The sequence below is a fragment of the Zalophus californianus genome, chromosome 13 (genome assembly GCF_009762305.2).
Source record: "Zalophus californianus isolate mZalCal1 chromosome 13, mZalCal1.pri.v2, whole genome shotgun sequence".
Taxonomy (NCBI): domain Eukaryota; kingdom Metazoa; phylum Chordata; class Mammalia; order Carnivora; family Otariidae; genus Zalophus; species Zalophus californianus.
In genome coordinates this window covers 7,966,622-7,985,233 of record NC_045607.1, presented here as the reverse complement: position 1 = coordinate 7,985,233, position 18,612 = coordinate 7,966,622, and the positions used below count along the sequence as shown (strand labels likewise).

General features: G+C 43.3%; 1 protein-coding gene across 4 annotated transcripts in view; it reads left to right on the top strand.

Moving 5' to 3' along the window:
• The window catches only part of STXBP1 (syntaxin binding protein 1), a 69,956-nt gene that overhangs the window by 27,482 nt on the left and 23,862 nt on the right, over positions 1–18,612 (top strand). For all 4 annotated transcript variants that reach the window (XM_035723599.1, XM_027615357.2, XM_035723600.1 and 1 more), the window contains exons 2-9: positions 5,796–5,845; positions 7,670–7,751; positions 11,194–11,270; positions 12,104–12,182; positions 13,341–13,444; positions 15,160–15,308; positions 17,313–17,397; positions 18,207–18,337. In XM_035723599.1, the coding sequence (XP_035579492.1) occupies positions 5,796–5,845; positions 7,670–7,751; positions 11,194–11,270; positions 12,104–12,182; positions 13,341–13,444; positions 15,160–15,308; positions 17,313–17,397; positions 18,207–18,337 (757 nt within the window). The remainder of the gene's footprint in view (positions 1–5,795; positions 5,846–7,669; positions 7,752–11,193; positions 11,271–12,103; positions 12,183–13,340; positions 13,445–15,159; positions 15,309–17,312; positions 17,398–18,206; positions 18,338–18,612) is intronic.

Below are 18,612 nucleotides of genomic sequence, written 5' to 3'. Positions count from 1 at the left end.
GGTCTGTCTCCTCAGAAGGGGTAGAAGGAATCTTCTGTTCAATTTTATATTTACATTTAAGATTTATATTGTACACATTGACACATTCGTGCTGTTATTCCAAAAACGTATTACATGTGTGTTGGGGGGTCAGAGAAGCTTTGAGGTTTTAGGTGAAATACCTGTAGAGATTGTTATCTAATATTCTTGTGATTATTTATTATTTATTTGTTTATTTAAATATTTTTAAAATTTTTTTAAAGATTTTATTATTTGAGAGAGAGAGAGAGAGCACATGAGAGGGGGGAGGGTCAGAGGGAGAAGCAGACTGCCTGCTGAGCAGGGAGCCCGATGCGGGACTTGATCCTGGGACTCCAGGATCATGACCTGGCCTAAAGGCAGTTGCTTAACCAACTGAGCCACCCAGGCGTCCTCTTGTGATTATTTAAAAACTGTATTTTGAATATGTATTTCTTCTTAATAGGTTTTTACATTTTATTAAAAATCTTGACTGGTGGAAGCGATGTGTCATAATTTTCATAAGGAGGTAATTCCTTGTCTGTATGAATAACATATTTTATAGTGACATCACAATAGGTGCCTTTTGTGGAATGCCAGGCACCAACTAAACATTGTATTTTATTAATCTTTATAACAGGCCATTATAATTTTGCAGATAAGAAAACTGAAGCTTAAAACATTTTATTTTTTTTTTTAAGATTTTATTTATTTGAGAAAGAGAAAGAGCATGAGCAGGGGCAGAAGCAAAGGGAGAGGGAGAAGCAGACTCCCCACTGAGCAGGGAGCCCGATGTGGGGCTCCATACCAGGACCTCGGGATCATGACCTGAGCCAAAGGCAGCTGCTTTACCGACTGAGCCACCCAGGCGCCCCAAGCTTAAAACATTTTAAACTTGCCCAAGTTCACATAGTCAGCAAATGCCTAAACCTGGATTTTCCTTGGTCTAACTTTAGCGCTTCCCATGATTTTTTTTTTTTAATCATGAGGGGTGGGGGTGACCTTTTCTTAACTACCCTTATATTCAAGAGGGTGTCTTTTAGAAGAACTCCCCACTGTTTTTTTAAGATTATTTATTTGTTTATTCATGAGAGACAGAAGAGAGGCAGAGGGAGAAGCAGGCTCCCCAAGGAGCAGGGAGCCCCATGCGGGGCTCGATCCCAGGAACCTGGGATCATGACCCAAGCTGAAGGCAGATGCCCAACCATCTGAGCCACCCAGGCACCCGAAGAACTCCCCACTATTAAGCCAGAACGACTCTGGAAGTTGCCTGTACTCTGAATTGGTAAAGAGAAGGGCATTTGTGGCCTGAGTTTAGACTCCCTTAAATCTGTAGATTTCTTCTTCCTGTAGAAAACTTCTTCCTGTCTGGTGGCATGGGACTCCTGGTGCATCTGACCCGGGCAGAGCATTAGCATATTTGAATCCCCCACTTAAGGGGGGATTTTAAGGACTTTAGTGATGCTCACATTTCTCCCAAACTTCCAGCCCATCTAATATTAGTCATGCTATTTCAGACGTTTTGGTGTGCCATGGGCTTAGGTGTCCTGACACACGTCACTGTGAAAGGCTTCCCAAGAGGGGACGGGTTTGCAGCTATCCCTAGAGCCTTTCCTTTAGGACTCCACTTAGTATATTGGGTACATGTGAAGATGTCCCAGATAATCTTAGCTACCTATTTTTCTCAGGGCATGGGAAAGATTTGTTGAGTTTGGGAGTCACCCAGGACCTAGAGCCTGTGGCTGAGAAGGAACCTTCTTGTTTACCCCTTGTCCATGAGGGAAGCAAAGTCCACCAGGGCTTTGGTCCTCGTGATTATGGAGAAGTTGAAGCTGCCCTGGTGTCTTCTGTTCTATCTATATAGACTAGCTGGGTGGTAGAATGGACGTTTTGGCTGTTTATACACACGGTTTGGTGTGCAGAAATAAGACTGCTGGTTGGACTGGCCTCAGAAGACTTTGTTTCTTTCCACAAAGAGGACTTACAAGAGAGATGAAATGTGATTGCCAGGGATTATTTGTGGGGAAGTAGCCCAAGCTACTTGATTCTTAATGCAAATAGGGCTCTAATCCTTGTTTCCTTTTCGGTATTGGATTAGAAAAATGTAGGGCAGCATTGGAACTGGCTGTTAACAATAGCCACGACAAATATATCTCCTGAGAATTTTGGAATGGGAGTACCTAGGAAGGAAGGATTGAAGTCCAAATTTTTACCTCCAGCTGAGGTCACTCTTCCAAGCTCCAGAGCTACTTCCAGCTACCGGCTCTCCATCTCCCCTCAGATGTCTCTCAGCCATCTCAATCTTTAATTAAAAAAACAAACAAAAAACCTCTTGGTATTCTCTTACAAGTCAGTTCTTCCTTTAAATCTTTTCTCTATGTATCTCCAAATGTCTTTGCATCAATTTCTTTGCTTGTGCCAAAAACCCAGGAGTTATCTGTCTCTTCCCCATCCCCCAGGCCCCCACATCCAATTCAGCGGCTAACGCTGTTGGTTTTACTTCCAAAATATGTTTCAAATCCATCCACTTCTCACCATGACCCCTGCCACCAATCATGCTGATTTTTTTTTTTTCTGATTGCAAAGGCCTCCTAGCACTACACCCTGCTTCTGTTCTCATCCCCTCCAATCTCCCTTCTACAGCACATCAGATTACATCCCTGCCTTCAGTGGTGTTCCAGTGCCCTTCAGATAAAATCAAGGCCCTAAATGATCTGGCCTTCAATCTCGAAGCTTATAGTGATCTCCAGTTCCAAGAAGATGTCCAACTCTTTTTCCAGCCCAAGCCTTTGTGCCTACTCCTTCTCCTTTCCAGCCTTTGCATAGCTGGCATCTTCATTATGAGGTTCACTTCCTCAGAGAGGCCTTGGCTGGTCCTCCCTTTTGGGTAGCTGTCCACACCTTTTTTTTTTTTCTCTATCATAGCCTTTGTTTATTGACCTTGGAGAACACTTATGAGAAGCTGAGATTGCACTTGATTCAACGTCTGCTCCCTTCACCAGGCTGTAAGCTCTGTGGGAGCTGTGCCATGTCTTCTGTGTTTTCATTCCTGGTGCCTAGTGGAGTAACAGTGGTTACTCAGCAAATGTTATCGAATGAGAGAGTGGATGAATGAATAGATATGTTACCATATCATTATTTCTAATGAGTACATTGTATTCCATTATATGAACAAAACCTAATTGACTTAAGCACTGCCCTATCATTGGATGTATTTGTTCCCAATTTTTCACCACTGAAATATGGGAAGTCATCTAAATGGCTATTGGGGAAATTGTTGACTAAACTAGGGACTATTATGCGGCATTTAAAACCAGGAAGCATTTTTTATTAACATGGGGAAAATGAGCTTATTCATGAAAAAACATAATAAAAATTATATATACAGTATGATCTTAACTATGTAGAGTTGCATGGAAAAAACTAGCAGGAAATAAACTAAAATGTTAATTATGTACTTGAAGTTGGTAGGATTACAGGTGATTTTTCTTTGATTTTTTTTTATGTACACAAGTAGTACATGGTATTTTCTTCTTTATACTTTTTTTCTGTTTTCTATGCTTACTGCAGTGTGGTTTTTTTATAATCATGTAAAAAATTCTTAAAGATTTTTTTAAAAAGACTTTATTTATTTATTTGACAGAGAGAGCACACAAGCATGGGGTAGTGGTAGAGGGAGAGGGAGAAGCAGGCTCTGCAGGGAGCCTGAGACAGGACTTGATCCCAGGACCCTGGGATCCTGACCTGAGCTGAAGGCAGACGTTTAACTGACTGAGCCACCCAGGTTCCCAAGTTCTTAAAGATATTAAGAAACTTTCATGACATGTCAGATTATTGAACATGATCAAAAGCAGAATTCAGAAATGTGCTCTAGATAATGACCTAAATGTTTGAAACACACTTGCTGGTGGCAACTGCTCACCTTTGAGTCCTTCCAGGCCTTTGTATTACCTAGATTTAGAAAGAGTGGCAAAAGTTTTATTTCCTGTGAAAACTTCATGGTAGACGGTGTGTGGTATGGAATTTCTAGGAACTGTGGCTTAACAAAATGGTGATTTGGATTGGGAGCATCCCACAGCTGTGCTCAGGGTTAGAAAGACATCATCACAACTGCCCTTCACATCTGTTTTTGGAGCTTGAGGGGGCTCATGTGGCCTGAGGTATTGTCATAGTCTCTTACCCACTTAACTTAAGGCAGTGGTTCTCAAAAATCCGAGATCCCGTGGGGAGTCCCTGAGCAAAACTGTCTTTATAATAAGACTAAGATATTATTTGCCTTCTTCATTCTTATTCTCTCACAAAGTGCACAGTAGAGTTTTCTAGATGCTATATGATTCATAACAGATTGCAGAACCAGATAGGAAGGAGAACCCAGCTGTCTTTTATGAAGCCAAAGAGAGTTGCAGAAATGTTTTTTAAAAAAGCCAGTATTCTTACTAAAAATTGTTTTGTTGTAGAAAATATAATTACATTTCATTAAAATGCTATTTATGTTAACATATAATGAGTTTCTTGTATGTATGTATGTATGTATTTGTTTATAAAGTAAGCTCTATGCCCAATGTGAGGCTAGAACTCATGACCCAGAGATCAAGAGTCAGCATGCTCTACCGACTGAGCTAGCCAGGCACCCCTCTTTTTTTTTTTTTAAGATTTTATTTATTTATTTGTCAGAGAAAGAGAGAGAGAGAGAGAGAGCACAAGCAGGGGGAGTGGCAGGCAGAGGGAGAAGCAGGCTCCCTGCAGAGCAAGGAGCCAGATGAGGAACTCGATCCCAGGACCTTGGGATCATGACCTGAGCTGAAGGTGGACACTTAATAGACTGAGCCACCCAGGCATCCCTGGGCACCCCTCTTGTTATTTATTTTTTTTTTTAAGACTCAAGGCTCAAGACCTGAGCTGAGATCAAAAGTCAGACGCTTAACCCACTGAACGTCCAAGCACCCCTCCTCTTGTTATTTTAGGTGAATTAATGATTACTTAAAAAATTTCTCAGTTTAATTTTTTAAAGATTTTTTAAAAAGATTGATTTATTTGAGAGAGAGAGAGAGAGAGAGCATGAGCAGGGGGAGGGGCAGAGGGAGACAAGCAGACTGCCCATTGAGTGGAGAGCCTGACATGGGGCTCGAACCCAGGACCCTGAGATCTTGACCCGAGCCGAAATCATGAGTCAGATGCTTAACCATCTGAGCCACCCAGGTGCCCTTAAGATTTTATTTTTAAGTAAACTCTATACCCAGCGTGGGGCTTGAACTCCCAACCCCTGAGATGAAGAGTTGCACACTCCACTGACTGAGCCAGCCTGGCACCCCTCTTAGTTTAATTTCCAGTATGGTAAATATCAATAGATATCTACCCATTTAACAAACATTCTTTGGAGTCCTCAATTTTTAAGAGTGTAAAGAAGTCCTGAGACCAAAAAGTTTGACAACCACCAAATTAAAGGAACAGGAAGAGGGGCACCTGGCTGGCTCAGTCAGTAGAGCATGCAATTCTTGATCTTAGGGTCATGAGTTCAAGCCCCACATTGGGCCTTGAGCTTACTTAAAAAAATTTTTTTTTTCTTTTAAAAGAATAAAGGAAATAGAAAAGTTTGTGGTAATTTGATTACGGATCAGTAAGCAGATTGGTTGAATTGCATGACAGAGAAAACAAAGCCTATGGGGGGAAATGACCTAGTCTAATATAATAAGCAGGTGTTGAAAGTCGTTAATATTGCATTAAACTTTCCTCCCTCCTTCCCTTCCTCCCTTTCTTCCTTCCCTCCTTCCTTCCTTTTTTTCTCTCTCCTTTTTTAGAGATCATGCATGATGTGATAAAGAAGGTGAAGAAGAAGGGGGAGTGGAAGGTAAGTAGAGCACAATTAATGGCCTTAACAGGTGAGTTCATGTGGAAAATATAAGAATGGTGAAAATATAAGAAAATAGAGTTGGAATAAATAGGAAATCAAGACTTTTGCTGTGTCCAGAGAGTACCAAAAAAAAAAAAAAAAGGTAATCTATTCTGCTTCATTTTATGCAGTCCTGGTGAAGAAATCTCTTGGTCATAAAGCTTCTCTTAAAGATCATCTGGTAGGACACTTTAGCAGTGGAAACTCTTTTATTCAAACAAAATGTTGTCTGGAACCTCTTCTGTGAAGTGGAAGGAGGTGAAATTATTCTGCTTGCTACAAGAGAGAAGGAAGTCCCTCTGGTGACCCGAAAGCATCTCCATGGAGCCCACATAACAGTTTGGAAAGCCCTCGTCTGGGCCAGCCCTATGTATCTGTGACTATATACGACAAAAGAAGGAAGCTTGTTTATTCATAGAACATTGAGAGCCATGCTGGAAGCAAGTCCTTAAGCCGGTCAGATTGATTGTGTCCTCACTTACCAGAGTGGGTGATTCAAGTGGGAAAGCGTGCTGTCCTCCACTCAGAAATTCACTTGGTTGTCTGGAGCCAGGAAAACACGCTGTTTTACTTGAACTTCCCCATGTGTCATTGGAGGGTTTGTACCAATCATTCTTGCCCCTAAGTTGTCCCACAGTCAAGAGCCCACATATTTTCAAGTCCACTTGGTCCAGGAACAGCAGAGCTGCGTGGACAGAAGGGTTTTGGTCTCCGCTTCAGCCTCGTGTGCTTCTGTTTTAGCCAGCACGTCCATCCTCCTTTTATCTGTGTCCTGCTCTTTCTCCCTGGGGACTTGTCAGTTTTATTTTTTAACGGAGATTTTTCTTTTTCTATTGGTGGCCTGCCTTCTTCCCCTTGATTTAACCTGCCTTTCGGCACAAGAAGGGGGAGCAGCAGGGGGAGAGGGAGAAGCAGGCTGAGCAGGGAGCCCGATACAGGGCTCGATCCCAGGACCCTGGGCCAAACCTGAGCCGAAGGCAGTTGCTTGACCAACTGAGCCACCCAGGCACCCAGGGACTTGTGAATTTCAAACTAATCTTGAGGAAATTGCCTCATAAAATGAAAATTAATTGGTTCTTAGAGCTTTCTGGTCCCCACTGTGTCTAGCTCCTGTTACCTCGGTTTATGTCATTAAAGAGGAGGAGAAATAGCCTTGTTTTAGTTAATGGCTTCTTCTCTTCACTGTGGGCTGAATGGAGATCGGAGTGGTTAGCTGAAGAATCACGGGTCTGGAGCTTTTAGACCAGGACTGACATGTTCTTGTTCTTCCAGTCTGGACTGAGGTAGAGAATGCTCCCAGACAACACATGTGCTGGTACATCCTCATGGTGTTGGCAACAAAGTCCTCATCTTCCATGCCATATGTGTGGCACGAGTGTTCATTCTTCTTGTTAAAAAAAAAAAAAAAAACTTATGCTCTGAAAAAATAATCTCCAGTATGGTTTTCTCTGAGTGTGTGGGTGCTGTAGATGATTTTTTCTTTTTTTTTTTTTTCCTGCCTTTTTTATGAGTAGTCATTTTCTTCATCATGGAAAAACTTTGATTTTGTAAGCTTATAAAATTAAGTCAGCAAGAACAAACTCAACTCCTAGAAGGTTAGGTTTGGGTGTGGCTTGGGAGAGAAAATCTAGCATGTATGTTAGCAAACTTCTGGCCCATAGGAAATATTTATAACTTAATATTCTATTTTTCTGGGGCACTTTTTGAAGTCTGACACAGCAAGCTGATGAGAGAATCATAGCAAATCCCATGCAGGCCGTAAGCTGTTCTTTTTGCTTCCAGGTGCTGGTGGTCGATCAGCTGAGCATGAGGATGCTGTCTTCCTGCTGTAAGATGACAGACATCATGACCGAGGGGATAACAAGTGAGTGCAGCTCTCTCTCCGCCCTTGAGTGAAACTCAGGCCTCCTCTTTGTGGCGAGCTTTCCCCCTCCCTATTCGTTATTATCTCACTTGACTTCACATTCTTCCAACAGCCGGGGTGGTAAGGCTGTCTCTTGAGAGAGACCCAAGGCTTTCTTGTTTATCGCTAAATCCCTACCACCCAGTATAGTACTAGACGATCATTAAATATCTGGTAAAGGTGCCAAAAGGCAGATTAAATTAAGGGGAAGAAGGCAGGCCACCAATAGAAACAGTGCACAAAAGACCTGAACAGCCACTTAACAAAGAAGAGATCCAAATAGCCAAGAAATCCATGAAACGTTGCCCTTGGTTAAAACCAGAATGAGATCTTGCTATACATACTCATCAGATTGGAATATTTAAATTCTGTTGATGCCAAGTGACAGATAGGATGTAGAAAAATGGGAACTCCTATATGACAATGTCCATTAGTATGGTTACTTTGAAAAACACTGGCAGTGTCTGATAGAGTTGAAGGTGTGTGTGTCCTACAAGCCAGACCATTAGACGTGTGTCCTAGACAATCTCAGGCATGTGTGCCCAGAATGTACATGCAGGGATGTTCACGGAGCATTGTTTAAATAAATCATAATATAGTCCCATAGAATACCATAGACAATGAAAATGAACGAACTCTGGCTATTCACAAGCACATGGGTAGATCTGATCTGATACACATAAGGTTGAGCAAAAGAAACAAGATACAAAAGAATATTTACAGTGTGATTTCATTTATATAAAGTTCAAAACTAGGCAGAACTAAGCTATGTTGTTGTGAAATGCAGTGTACGTGTTAAAACCATGAAGAGAAGTGATCTCATTCAAGTCAGGACAGTGGTTCTCTCTGGAGGGAGGGGAGTGAGGGTATGGCAAGTGCACTTCTATTAGTCCTGGCCAGTTCTGTTTCCTGACTGGGGAGGCACTGACGCAGGTGTTTAATTTGTAATTATTTGTATGTTTATGTGTTATTCACTCTTTGGACTGTGTGTTATAATTTCGCAACAAATAGGCTTTTTAAAAAAGTTAAGTCACCTGCTCAAGGTCACTGGCCAGTGTCTCACATCTGAGACTAGGACTCAGACCTCTGGCTCCTGTCCTTGAGCTCTTATTCACATTTGTGTGTAGCTCTTGTGTTACTCAGGGGCTCCTTTCAAGAGGGATCCTGTATTTTAATCTTTGGAATAACATTCTCTTCTGAGTTATCTCAGAAGATTGAAAGGCAATACCTTCTGAGCTATTGTTTCAAACAAGGAAGTTAACCTTTATTTTTCCTCTGAAAAAAAAAATGTTGGGTGGAACACACCTGTTGCAATTCACTTCCTAATTTTTTTCCCCTGGAGACTTCATATGATGTGTGGCTTGCAGACTGTTGCTGGTCTTTATCAAAATTACTACCAAACCACAACCATGGGAGGAAGAACTAGGAGGGTTGAGATTTCATTAAGCTAAATGAATTTAATTCAACGGTTTGTCCTTTATTCTAAGATTATGTCTTTCCTATTATTTGGTGTTAAAATGTTTTTAAATTGTGAAATTATGGTGATAATATATCATGGATTTTCTTATTGATTAAATTCTATGTGAAATATATACATATGAATATATATGTAATAATTTGGGGGGTATAATCACACCTTGGAATGAGTCCTTCATTTTTACTTTAAATTTTTTTTAAGATTTATTTATTTATTTGACAGAGAGCAAGCACAAGCAAGGGAAGTGGGAGAGGGAGAAGAGGCTCCCCACTCAGCAGGGAGCCCGATGTGGGGCTCGATCTCAGGACCCTGGGATCATGACCTGAGCCGAAGGCAGTCACCCAACTGACTGAGCCACCCAGGCACCCCAAGTCCTTCATTTTTAAAAACACTTTTCCAAATGCAGTATATCTGTCACCAGAAACCTAGTCCTATAAATGAGAGTACATAGTTTTTACTGTGACTCCTTGTCATTCAGTGAGCGAAGACTGGGCTTGCCCCTGTTTTGAGATTACAAAGTTATTTTCTTCATTTTTTTTAAGATTTATTTATTTATTTATTTCAGAGAGAGAGAGAGAGAGAGAGAGAGAGAGCCAATCCCAAACAGACTCCCTATTGAGTGAGGAGCCCAATGTGGCTCCACCCCTGGACCCTGAGACCACAACCTGAGTTGGTCACTTAACTGACTGAGCCACCTAGGCGTCCCTCTTCATTGAATTTTTAAAGCTATTTTTTTCCTCTCTCAAAGCAAAAAATGCACAAAAGTTAAGGGGGGATAGAGCCAAATGGAGCTAAGGAACTTCTAAGGAAGAAGCAGCAGCATCCTGGCCCCCACTCCTTTCTCCCTCAGGGTCTGCTCTTTCTTCTGTTTATCCTTTTGATATTTCTAGATAAATACTTAGCCTATTATCTTTGGATTCATTGATGGCAGATATTATCTTTTAGCTCCCTGTGGTAGATGAAGGTTCAGCTCTTCCCCTGCTGCACACAGACTTTTCCCTACTCCCAAAGGTGCGTTCTAAAAAAGGTCCCTTTGCTTGGCAAAATTGAAAAGTTAGCAATTCCTATGTGGAACCCCCAAAACATTTTGGGGGAAGTATTGTTTGTATATGAAATTCAGAAATCTATAACTACTGGTAAAGTAGGTGGTTGAAGGATTTTGGTATTTGAACATTATTTGGGGTGAAAAGTCTTTATAAATGTTACAAGGTATCATCCTAAAGTGATACTTGTATTTGCTTAAATCCTCTGCATGGGAAGAATGGCACCAAGTGATTGTGCTATTCTCTCTGGACCAGAGGACGGTACAGCAGAGATAGAGTACCCTAAGCTTTATCAGGCAGCTGGTAAGGTGAGGATTATCCCAGAAGCTCTTCTTCCCAGGTGAAGTAGCTGATATAACTGTAAAAGAAACAAGCAAACCAAATGCTTGTGGTTTAACAAAATATAATGTTTAGTCTTTGAACTATTGGGAAGGACTGAGTTATATAGAGGGCATGTTTGGAATATCTTCATGTGACATACAGAAGAAAATGATAAAAACTATCCAATTGTTGATAAACTCCACCTGGAAATTCTAAAGGAATTGGGATTATTTAGGACAGGTGAGAAAAACCGAAGGAAGGGGTAAAAGACTGTTGGTGACAGAAAGAGGTAGGATTTTCCATTTTTAACCATGAGATCAAGGGGTTTCCTTAAACTGAAAAGGGAAATACTTAGTGTGATAAAATTTCAGGTTTTCTAACCTCTTGAGCATTGTGAGGCAGTGGAATGTGGTAACTCCAAGGAAGGGGCAAGTGATTTCCAACCCTCGCCCCATAGATTTTCACCTGCAGCAGTCTGAAGGGGGCCTGTCTAGATTATTTCTAGATCTATGATCACTGGTTCTGTTTTCTTATTGATTGTGGGTTGCTGTTTGTTGTCTAGTTGTGGAAGACATCAACAAGCGCAGAGAGCCACTCCCCAGCCTGGAGGCTGTGTATCTCATCACTCCGTCTGAGAAGGCAAGTCCCACCCCCAGAGGAGCTTTGGCTGAGGTTGTACGTGCCGGCCTGGCGTCTGTGGGGCAGTGTCTGACATTTCTAGGTTAAGTGCGCATTTAACACACTGCTCTGATTAAGCGTGCAATCCACAAACAGGGAAGGAAGGGTTCAGTGTGGAGTGAGAGTGCATTAAGCTCTCTGAAATACCACCGCTGTCCAGAAGGCCAGGCCCGGGTCAGTCTAATTCCCCCCTCTTGCACTCCTTCTCTAGGGAGGAGATCCACTGTGTCTAATTAGTGACCCACCTTCAGAACTCTGGCATTTTATACTTTTGGGTCTATATCATCATATCCAGGTTGTGTTGAAAATTACCTGTCTTAACATTTTGGGAGGTTGGTTCAAGTCTGTATCCAGACAAGATGCACCTCCTTGCATTTGGTCGATAGTTTTCTTAGGTCTCTTAATCTGTATAAATTCCCTTCAGTTTTCCATTCCCTTTCTTTTCACTTTTGAAAACTGGCTTACATCTGAAGTTGCCAGAACTTCATCAGTGTGAGTTTCCTGGAAAGTATTTGACCCGTTTCCTCTTCTGTGAATATCTTCTCAGGAACCCAAGTTATAGTGGCTCCAAAGAACAGACTCTGTCTTCCGGAATGAGCTAAGAAGGCTTTGTTCATCTAAAGTCTGAAACAATCCTAATTTTAAGTCTTCAGAACTCCGTTATGGGCAAACATGAATTGTACATTAAAAATCCCCTGCTATTTTGCACAAGCAGCTTGGATTTAACCCAGTTCGGGTATAGGTCCCATTTGCTTCTAGAACTGGATTCAGTTCCCTCTTTTTTTCCTCTACAGTCTGTCCACTCTCTCATCGGTGACTTTAAGGACCCACCAACCGCTAAGTACCGGGCTGCGCACGTCTTCTTCACGGACTGTAAGTAGAGCTGGCAGGTGCCACCCCTGTCCTTCCAGGTTAGTGTTTCTGCACAGCAAGGCTGATCAGTAGGGAAGAAATGGGTTGTTGCCATGTTTCTCCTGAGCTTTTATACTCTCTTCAGAAGATAAATTGCATAAGAGACAAAAATAAACACATACAAAGACAAACCTACTCGGTCATGCCGTCCTTCCTGATGAAAAATAGCATCTCTTCTAAGGACTAGAGGGTTTAATGCTGAGAATAATTTTCCAGTGCTAGCTTTGATGTTTCACTGTATAGACTTCCAGGTATCACCATAAGCTGTTGTATTTCCATCAGTTTTTCAACTACAAAAATAGTCCAGTCTGGCGGTGATGGTAGCAGACGGAAACTGCATCATTGTCCTGGAATTCACTTTCTTATTTTGTGGAGGTTTTGCACATGGAGCCTAGTGCAGAATCGTCTTGGTCAGTTTTGTTAATAGCAAAGAGAGAGGAGTCGAGCTGGCTAGCTTAAAACTTCAGCAACAGCAGTGCTCCCACCATTCTTCTCTTTAGGGAAAGCCCCACAGAGCTCACCACTGAGAAAATGGGAAAGGTTCTTGCAAAGAGTAATTGTATACTATTTGAATATGCATAAAAAAGGAGCAGAGAGGTGACATTAGTAATAATAAACCAAAAATGCATTTCTGAGAATGCAAACCCATTTGTCTGGCCCGGGAGAGCCCCTGGCAGTCCCAGTTTCCCCATCAAGTGGGTCTCTTGTGCAGCCGAGCTCCTGCAGGTGTCCCAGAGAAATGCCTGCACCACCTTGCCAGTGGTGTCACTTTTCCTTATTGCATTTTTCATAAACTTGTCAGATGTGTGGTGTCTGTTCGTATCACAGGCCTTTTCCTCATCCCTTGGGTTTTTTCCTTTCCTTGATATCAGAAAGTAGTTTTATTAGCTTATTAGCTCTCAGTATCTCAGTATCTTTTTTGCCATTTGCTTCTGTTAGATGTTGAGGGCCTTTTAGGTGGTTTTACATTCCTTTTGTACTCTAGAGATTGGGGATATTCTAGGATGGGACGAACTTTCTAGTTGCCTTCTTAAACTCCTAATAAAATAGAAAATCCCCCAGATGTGCGCAACTGTTGAAATGGATGGGAAAACTTGCCTCCTTTTGTGCTTCTTGCAGCTTGTCCAGATGCCCTGTTTAATGAGCTGGTGAAATCTCGGGCAGCCAAAGTCATCAAAACTCTGACGGAAATCAACATTGCGTTCCTTCCCTACGAGTCCCAGGTGCGGCTGAGTGGGGAGTGTGTAGAAAGTTTGCATCCTCGCTGCTCCGTAAGGAGCTCTGGCAGGTCCTGACAGGGGTGCAGTAAGCAGAGTGGGGGAGGAAGACATCGTATTCTCAATTGCTGAATGGACGTTGATGGAATGGAAACAAGTGTTCCTTATGCTCTGCCGGAGGCCCTCATCTTACTCTCTAGTTATTTCTGACTTTTTTTTTTTTTAAAGCCCTCACGCCTTTCTCTGTGTGCATTTCATCCTTGCTCACAGTGTTCACTTCTACTGGCTGACTCCTTGAATAACCAAAGGTAGCCAGTCCAGAAAGAGCAGGGAAGGAGAGCAGGGGAAGGGATCAGACAACACCCATCTGCTGCACAGGAGACTGGTTTTGTGCAGAGATCACCTCCCTCACGCTCTGCTGGAGGAGCAGATGGTAGCCTTCGTCAGTGGCTGTTAACACTTCAGTTGCTGGAGCGTGGCGACAAACCTCTCCCCTTGGGAAAAAAACTAGGCTTTTAAGCCAGTAAAGGTGAAGCTGATTGTGAGAGAGCGTACAAAATTTATATCTTCATTTTGTAAGATCGGTTAACATGTCTTCTCCTGGCAAATAAGAAACAAAACTAACAGAACTCTTAGGCATTTTGTAAAAGTTGACTGTGGCTTATGGCATCTTTATAGATTAGCTTCTAGACATAGAGAGTGACCTGTTCTTGGGTAAGGAGGGATGGAGAACATACAGTGTGAACGCTTAAAGACAGTGTCTTTCCCTTAGCACTTAACGTCAAGGCTGTTTCCAGCTTTAAAGGCAGGAATTTTTTTCTCTGTGTGAGCCTACCTGGATTTAACAAAACACAACTTTAGTATATTCAACCAGATTACATTTCATATATTTTTAAAAAGTAATAAACTTTTTTTTTTTAAACCACAGGTTTTCTAGAAGATCAGGGTAGTTGACAAAAGTGAGATTCTGAGAAAATACTGATAGCTGATAGACTAGGTAATTTAAGAGGAAATTTTAAACTTCTAGAATAAGAAGAAAAATACTGACAGTGTATTACTGAAGATAGGAAATTATTAAATCCATAAAAAGCTCCTTTATCTGCCCCAGTCACAGATGATTTCCAGCTTGTCCCTTACTTATAAAAACCTAAACTTATAATGGCCTAGAAGGTTTTATACTAACCTCCTCTCCTGTTCTTCTGGCCTCCTCATTGTTCATCAGACACTCTGAGCACATGCCTGCCTCAGGGCCTTGCCTCTAGCTATTGCCTCCATGTGGAAGTCTCCTGCTGGTGAGAAACTCCTCACCTCCTTGAAGCCCTTGCTCGTACATCACCTTCTCAAGGAGGCCTGCTGTCCTCCCTCCCGGCTGCCCTCCAGGCATTCTTTCCCTGCTCTGTCCTGTTCTCATACACTTAAACCAGTTTCTCACATATCATATAGTTTACTTTTCATTATGCTTATTGTTTATGGTTATGTTATTCTTTTGTAAGATTGTACACTCCTCGAGGACAGTCATGTTTTGGTCACTGATAGTTCCCAAGTGTTTAGCACAATGCCCGGCCTGCCACAGACACCCAGGACATATTTGTAGAATAAATGAGAATATGTTTTATAGACTCACTACCAAGGTTGGAGAAAATTCCCCAACGGTTCACCATTCTGGATGCAAACATGATATATATTATATAATTTTTTTTCTTGTTTCTTTTCCTTCTCAGGTGTATTCCTTGGACTCTGCGGACTCTTTCCAGAGCTTCTACAGTCCCCACAAGGCTCAGATGAAGAATCCTATACTGGAGCGCCTGGCAGAGCAGATTGCAACTCTGTGTGCCACCCTGAAGGAGTACCCAGCTGTGCGGTATCGGGGGTAAGGCAGCGCGCCAGTCTGCCTTCAGTGGCCTCCATGTGCTCACCGGGCGAGTAGCTTCCTTTTGTCTTGAGATTCCTCTGGCGGTTGTCTCAAGAGGGTCAAGATTTAAGTATCTTGTATTATAATCGTTCTTCCAGTGTTTTTGATAGTCTTTAAATTTTATTGTGAAATGTAATAATGCATCCAGAAAAGGGCATGAAATATATATATTCAATTACTGAATAGCTAAATGTGAACCCCTGTGTAACCACAATCCAGGCTTCCTGTGGATTTTTAGCTCTTTCTAACCTTTCAAAACAAATACCGTCTTTGTAGAAGGTATTCTGGAGTAAGATAAAATACAAGGATAATTCTCCAAAGGACATATTCCCTGGATTTTATAAAGTCATTCACTTATTACTTATCTGCTATGTGCTTAGTGCTGGAGAGAGAGTACTTACCTTGAAGGCACAACCCCGGCGCTTAGAAGCCCTTGATCTAGAAGTGTGGGTAACATGCATACTGACACATGTGTGCATAAGCTGTGCATACCTAAACTACAGGGCCTACAAGACCAGTGCCTTAGCACAGGACAAGGGCCTGGACATCCAGAGTCGGGAGAGGGCCCTTTGAGCCGAGGGGTCAAGAAGGGCTTCAGACCAGAGGTGACATTTGAACAAGGTCTTAAAGGGCAGTTTCAGATCTCAGTAGACCGATGAGGAGCACAGGGTACTTTGTGTGGACAGTTGGCTCTTGCCGTTGAGATGAATAGAAGTTTGGAGTTGGGAAAGCAAAGGGCAAATTTGAGGAGGATTGGCATTCTGGCAGAGTGACTGTGGAGGGCTGTGGGGCGTCTCTGGAGGGCAATTCAGTGGGCCCAATCTGAAGCCATTCCTGGAGGCCTTGGAGGCCAGGCTTGGGATTATGTTGTTCAGTGGTTATCACTGGGGACCTTTGGGGGAATTTGCATGGGGGAGTGAGAGCAGCAGTGAATCAGGGAGACCCGGGGGGTGGCTGCTGCAGGGGGAGGGAAGGGCCTGAACTGGTGGTGCCGAGGACCATTGTGGCGGCCTGTCCTTACTGACTCCTTGTCTGCTGGAATGTACAGCCATGGAAAAGCCCCTCCCTCTATTATTGGTATTCGCTGACAAAAGCCCGGTGGAAATTAAGAAATGGGGGCCAGGCCATATCTCCTGACAGGATCGGGAGAGCTTGGAGTTCATTCGTGGAGGGAGTGGAATGGGAACGGAGCTGCTTCAGCACTGAGCCTGGCCAGGTGACAGGCAGCAGCCACACACTCTATACAGTTGGGAGGAGCCCCGGGAAGTGCTGTCAGGCCTGGCCAAGGGGAAAGGTCCCCCGGCTCTCACTTACATCTTTCTGGCTCTACCAGCAGAAGTGTCACCTGCCAACAACACAAAACAAGACCCAAGAGGATTTCAATTGAGGGAAGTGAGAATCGGGTGGGTTGAGGCTCAGACAACCTGATCATGGGAGGAGAGTGGATGGCCAGGACCCTCTGCTGAAGTGTGGTGGTTTTTCTGAAGCCAGTGGGAAAGACTGCCTCTATATCCGTTTGGATTTTTTTTTTAAGTTGTTATTTATTTATTTGACAGAGAGAGGCACAGTGAGAGAGGGAACAAGCAGGGGGAGTGGGAGAGGGAGAAGCAGACTCCCCAGTGAGCAGGGAGCCCGATGCAGGGCTCGATCCCAGGACCCTGGGGATCATGACCTGAGCTGAAGGCAGATGCTTAATGACTGAGCCACCCAGGTGCCCCTGGATTTTTTTTTTTAAAAGGAACTAGAAAATCATTTATGTTCCAGGCACTGAGCAAAGTGTTTTATTTGTCATTTTAAATTATATGTGTATTACATGAATATATCCTCCGTGTAAAAGAAGAATACAGGTGAAGCTTATCTCCCCTGACCCTCCTTGCACTTCCTGCCTTCCACCCTGAGGACAGTCAGTGCCGTCGGGTGGGTGCATGGCCAGTTCACCCTGTGTCACTCCTCCTTTGTCAGGGAATACAAGGACAATGCTTTGCTGGCTCAGCTAATCCAGGACAAGCTCGATGCCTACAAAGCCGATGACCCAACAATGGGCGAGGTAAGTCTGGAGTTGGTCCACGTGGCTCTCTCGCCAAGTGACCACAGTGTTTGTATGGCAGTCCTGGGGACAGCTGGGTTCTGTTGCTCACAGAGTGTGCATGAGTGTCACTGTCCTACACATTGGCCTTCAGTGAGATGCTCGAGCCCTTGGGTGGGGGAGATACAGATTCTGCTCCGTGTAGCCAGGGTGCCCAACCTGTGTCTGTTTGCTGGGACTTTCCCAGTGTTAGCACTGAAAGTCCTGCATCCTGGGAACACCCTCAATGGTAAGTACAGTATGAAAACCAGAAAATTGATACTGGCACAATCTCCAGCCCTTATCACATTTGACTAGTTTGTATGTGTACTCGCATGTGTGGATGGTTCTGTGCAATTTCATCACAAGTAAAGATTCACATAACCCCCGCTGCAATCAGGACAGAACTGTTCTATCACTATCATAATTTTAAAACTAAAAGTCCCAGGTCCTGGGAACCCCCTGGGTCCCAGGCAGACTGGATGGTGGGTCACCCTATTTATAACAAACCCAGGTGGTGCTCTCCTTCATAAGCTCACTCTGGACCTCAGCCACAGTTTTGGATCTACTTTAAAGGACCCTCATTAGGAAATAGACATACTGGATTTTTGCTTGGTGTTTACTGGTGTTCCTGTCAAGCAGCAAATGAACTAGTCAGTGCTATTTTAGTAGGTTTTATCTCAGAGGTCACTTCCTGGGGCTGCTTTTACAGGAGGGGCAGCTGCACCAGTGGGAGAGGCTGGAGTTGTATGGGTGGCTTGTGAAAGCCTTCCCTGTGTCTGTCCTTCCAGGGCCCAGACAAGGCGCGCTCCCAGCTCCTGATCCTGGACCGCGGCTTCGACCCCAGCTCCCCCGTGCTTCATGAATTGACTTTTCAGGCTATGAGCTATGACCTGCTGCCCATTGAAAATGATGTATACAAGTAAGTGTACAGACCCGGTACACCTTTGCAAGCAAACCAAATGCACCTCTGACCTAAGAAAAAGGATGTCTTTCATCCCAGGGAAAGCAGATGCATTGATAGAGTCTTGCTAATAAACCTGCAAGCTTTTCTGTGAGTTCCCAAATCTATGTGGCATCAGCAGCCAGGAGCTCGTGCCTGTTTGGGGAGAACAAGAACTTTAGATCTTTAGTTCACGGCTCATGTCACCTCAGCTCAGAGCCTGCTCGAGGGGTTCATATGTTGGGGGTGTGTGT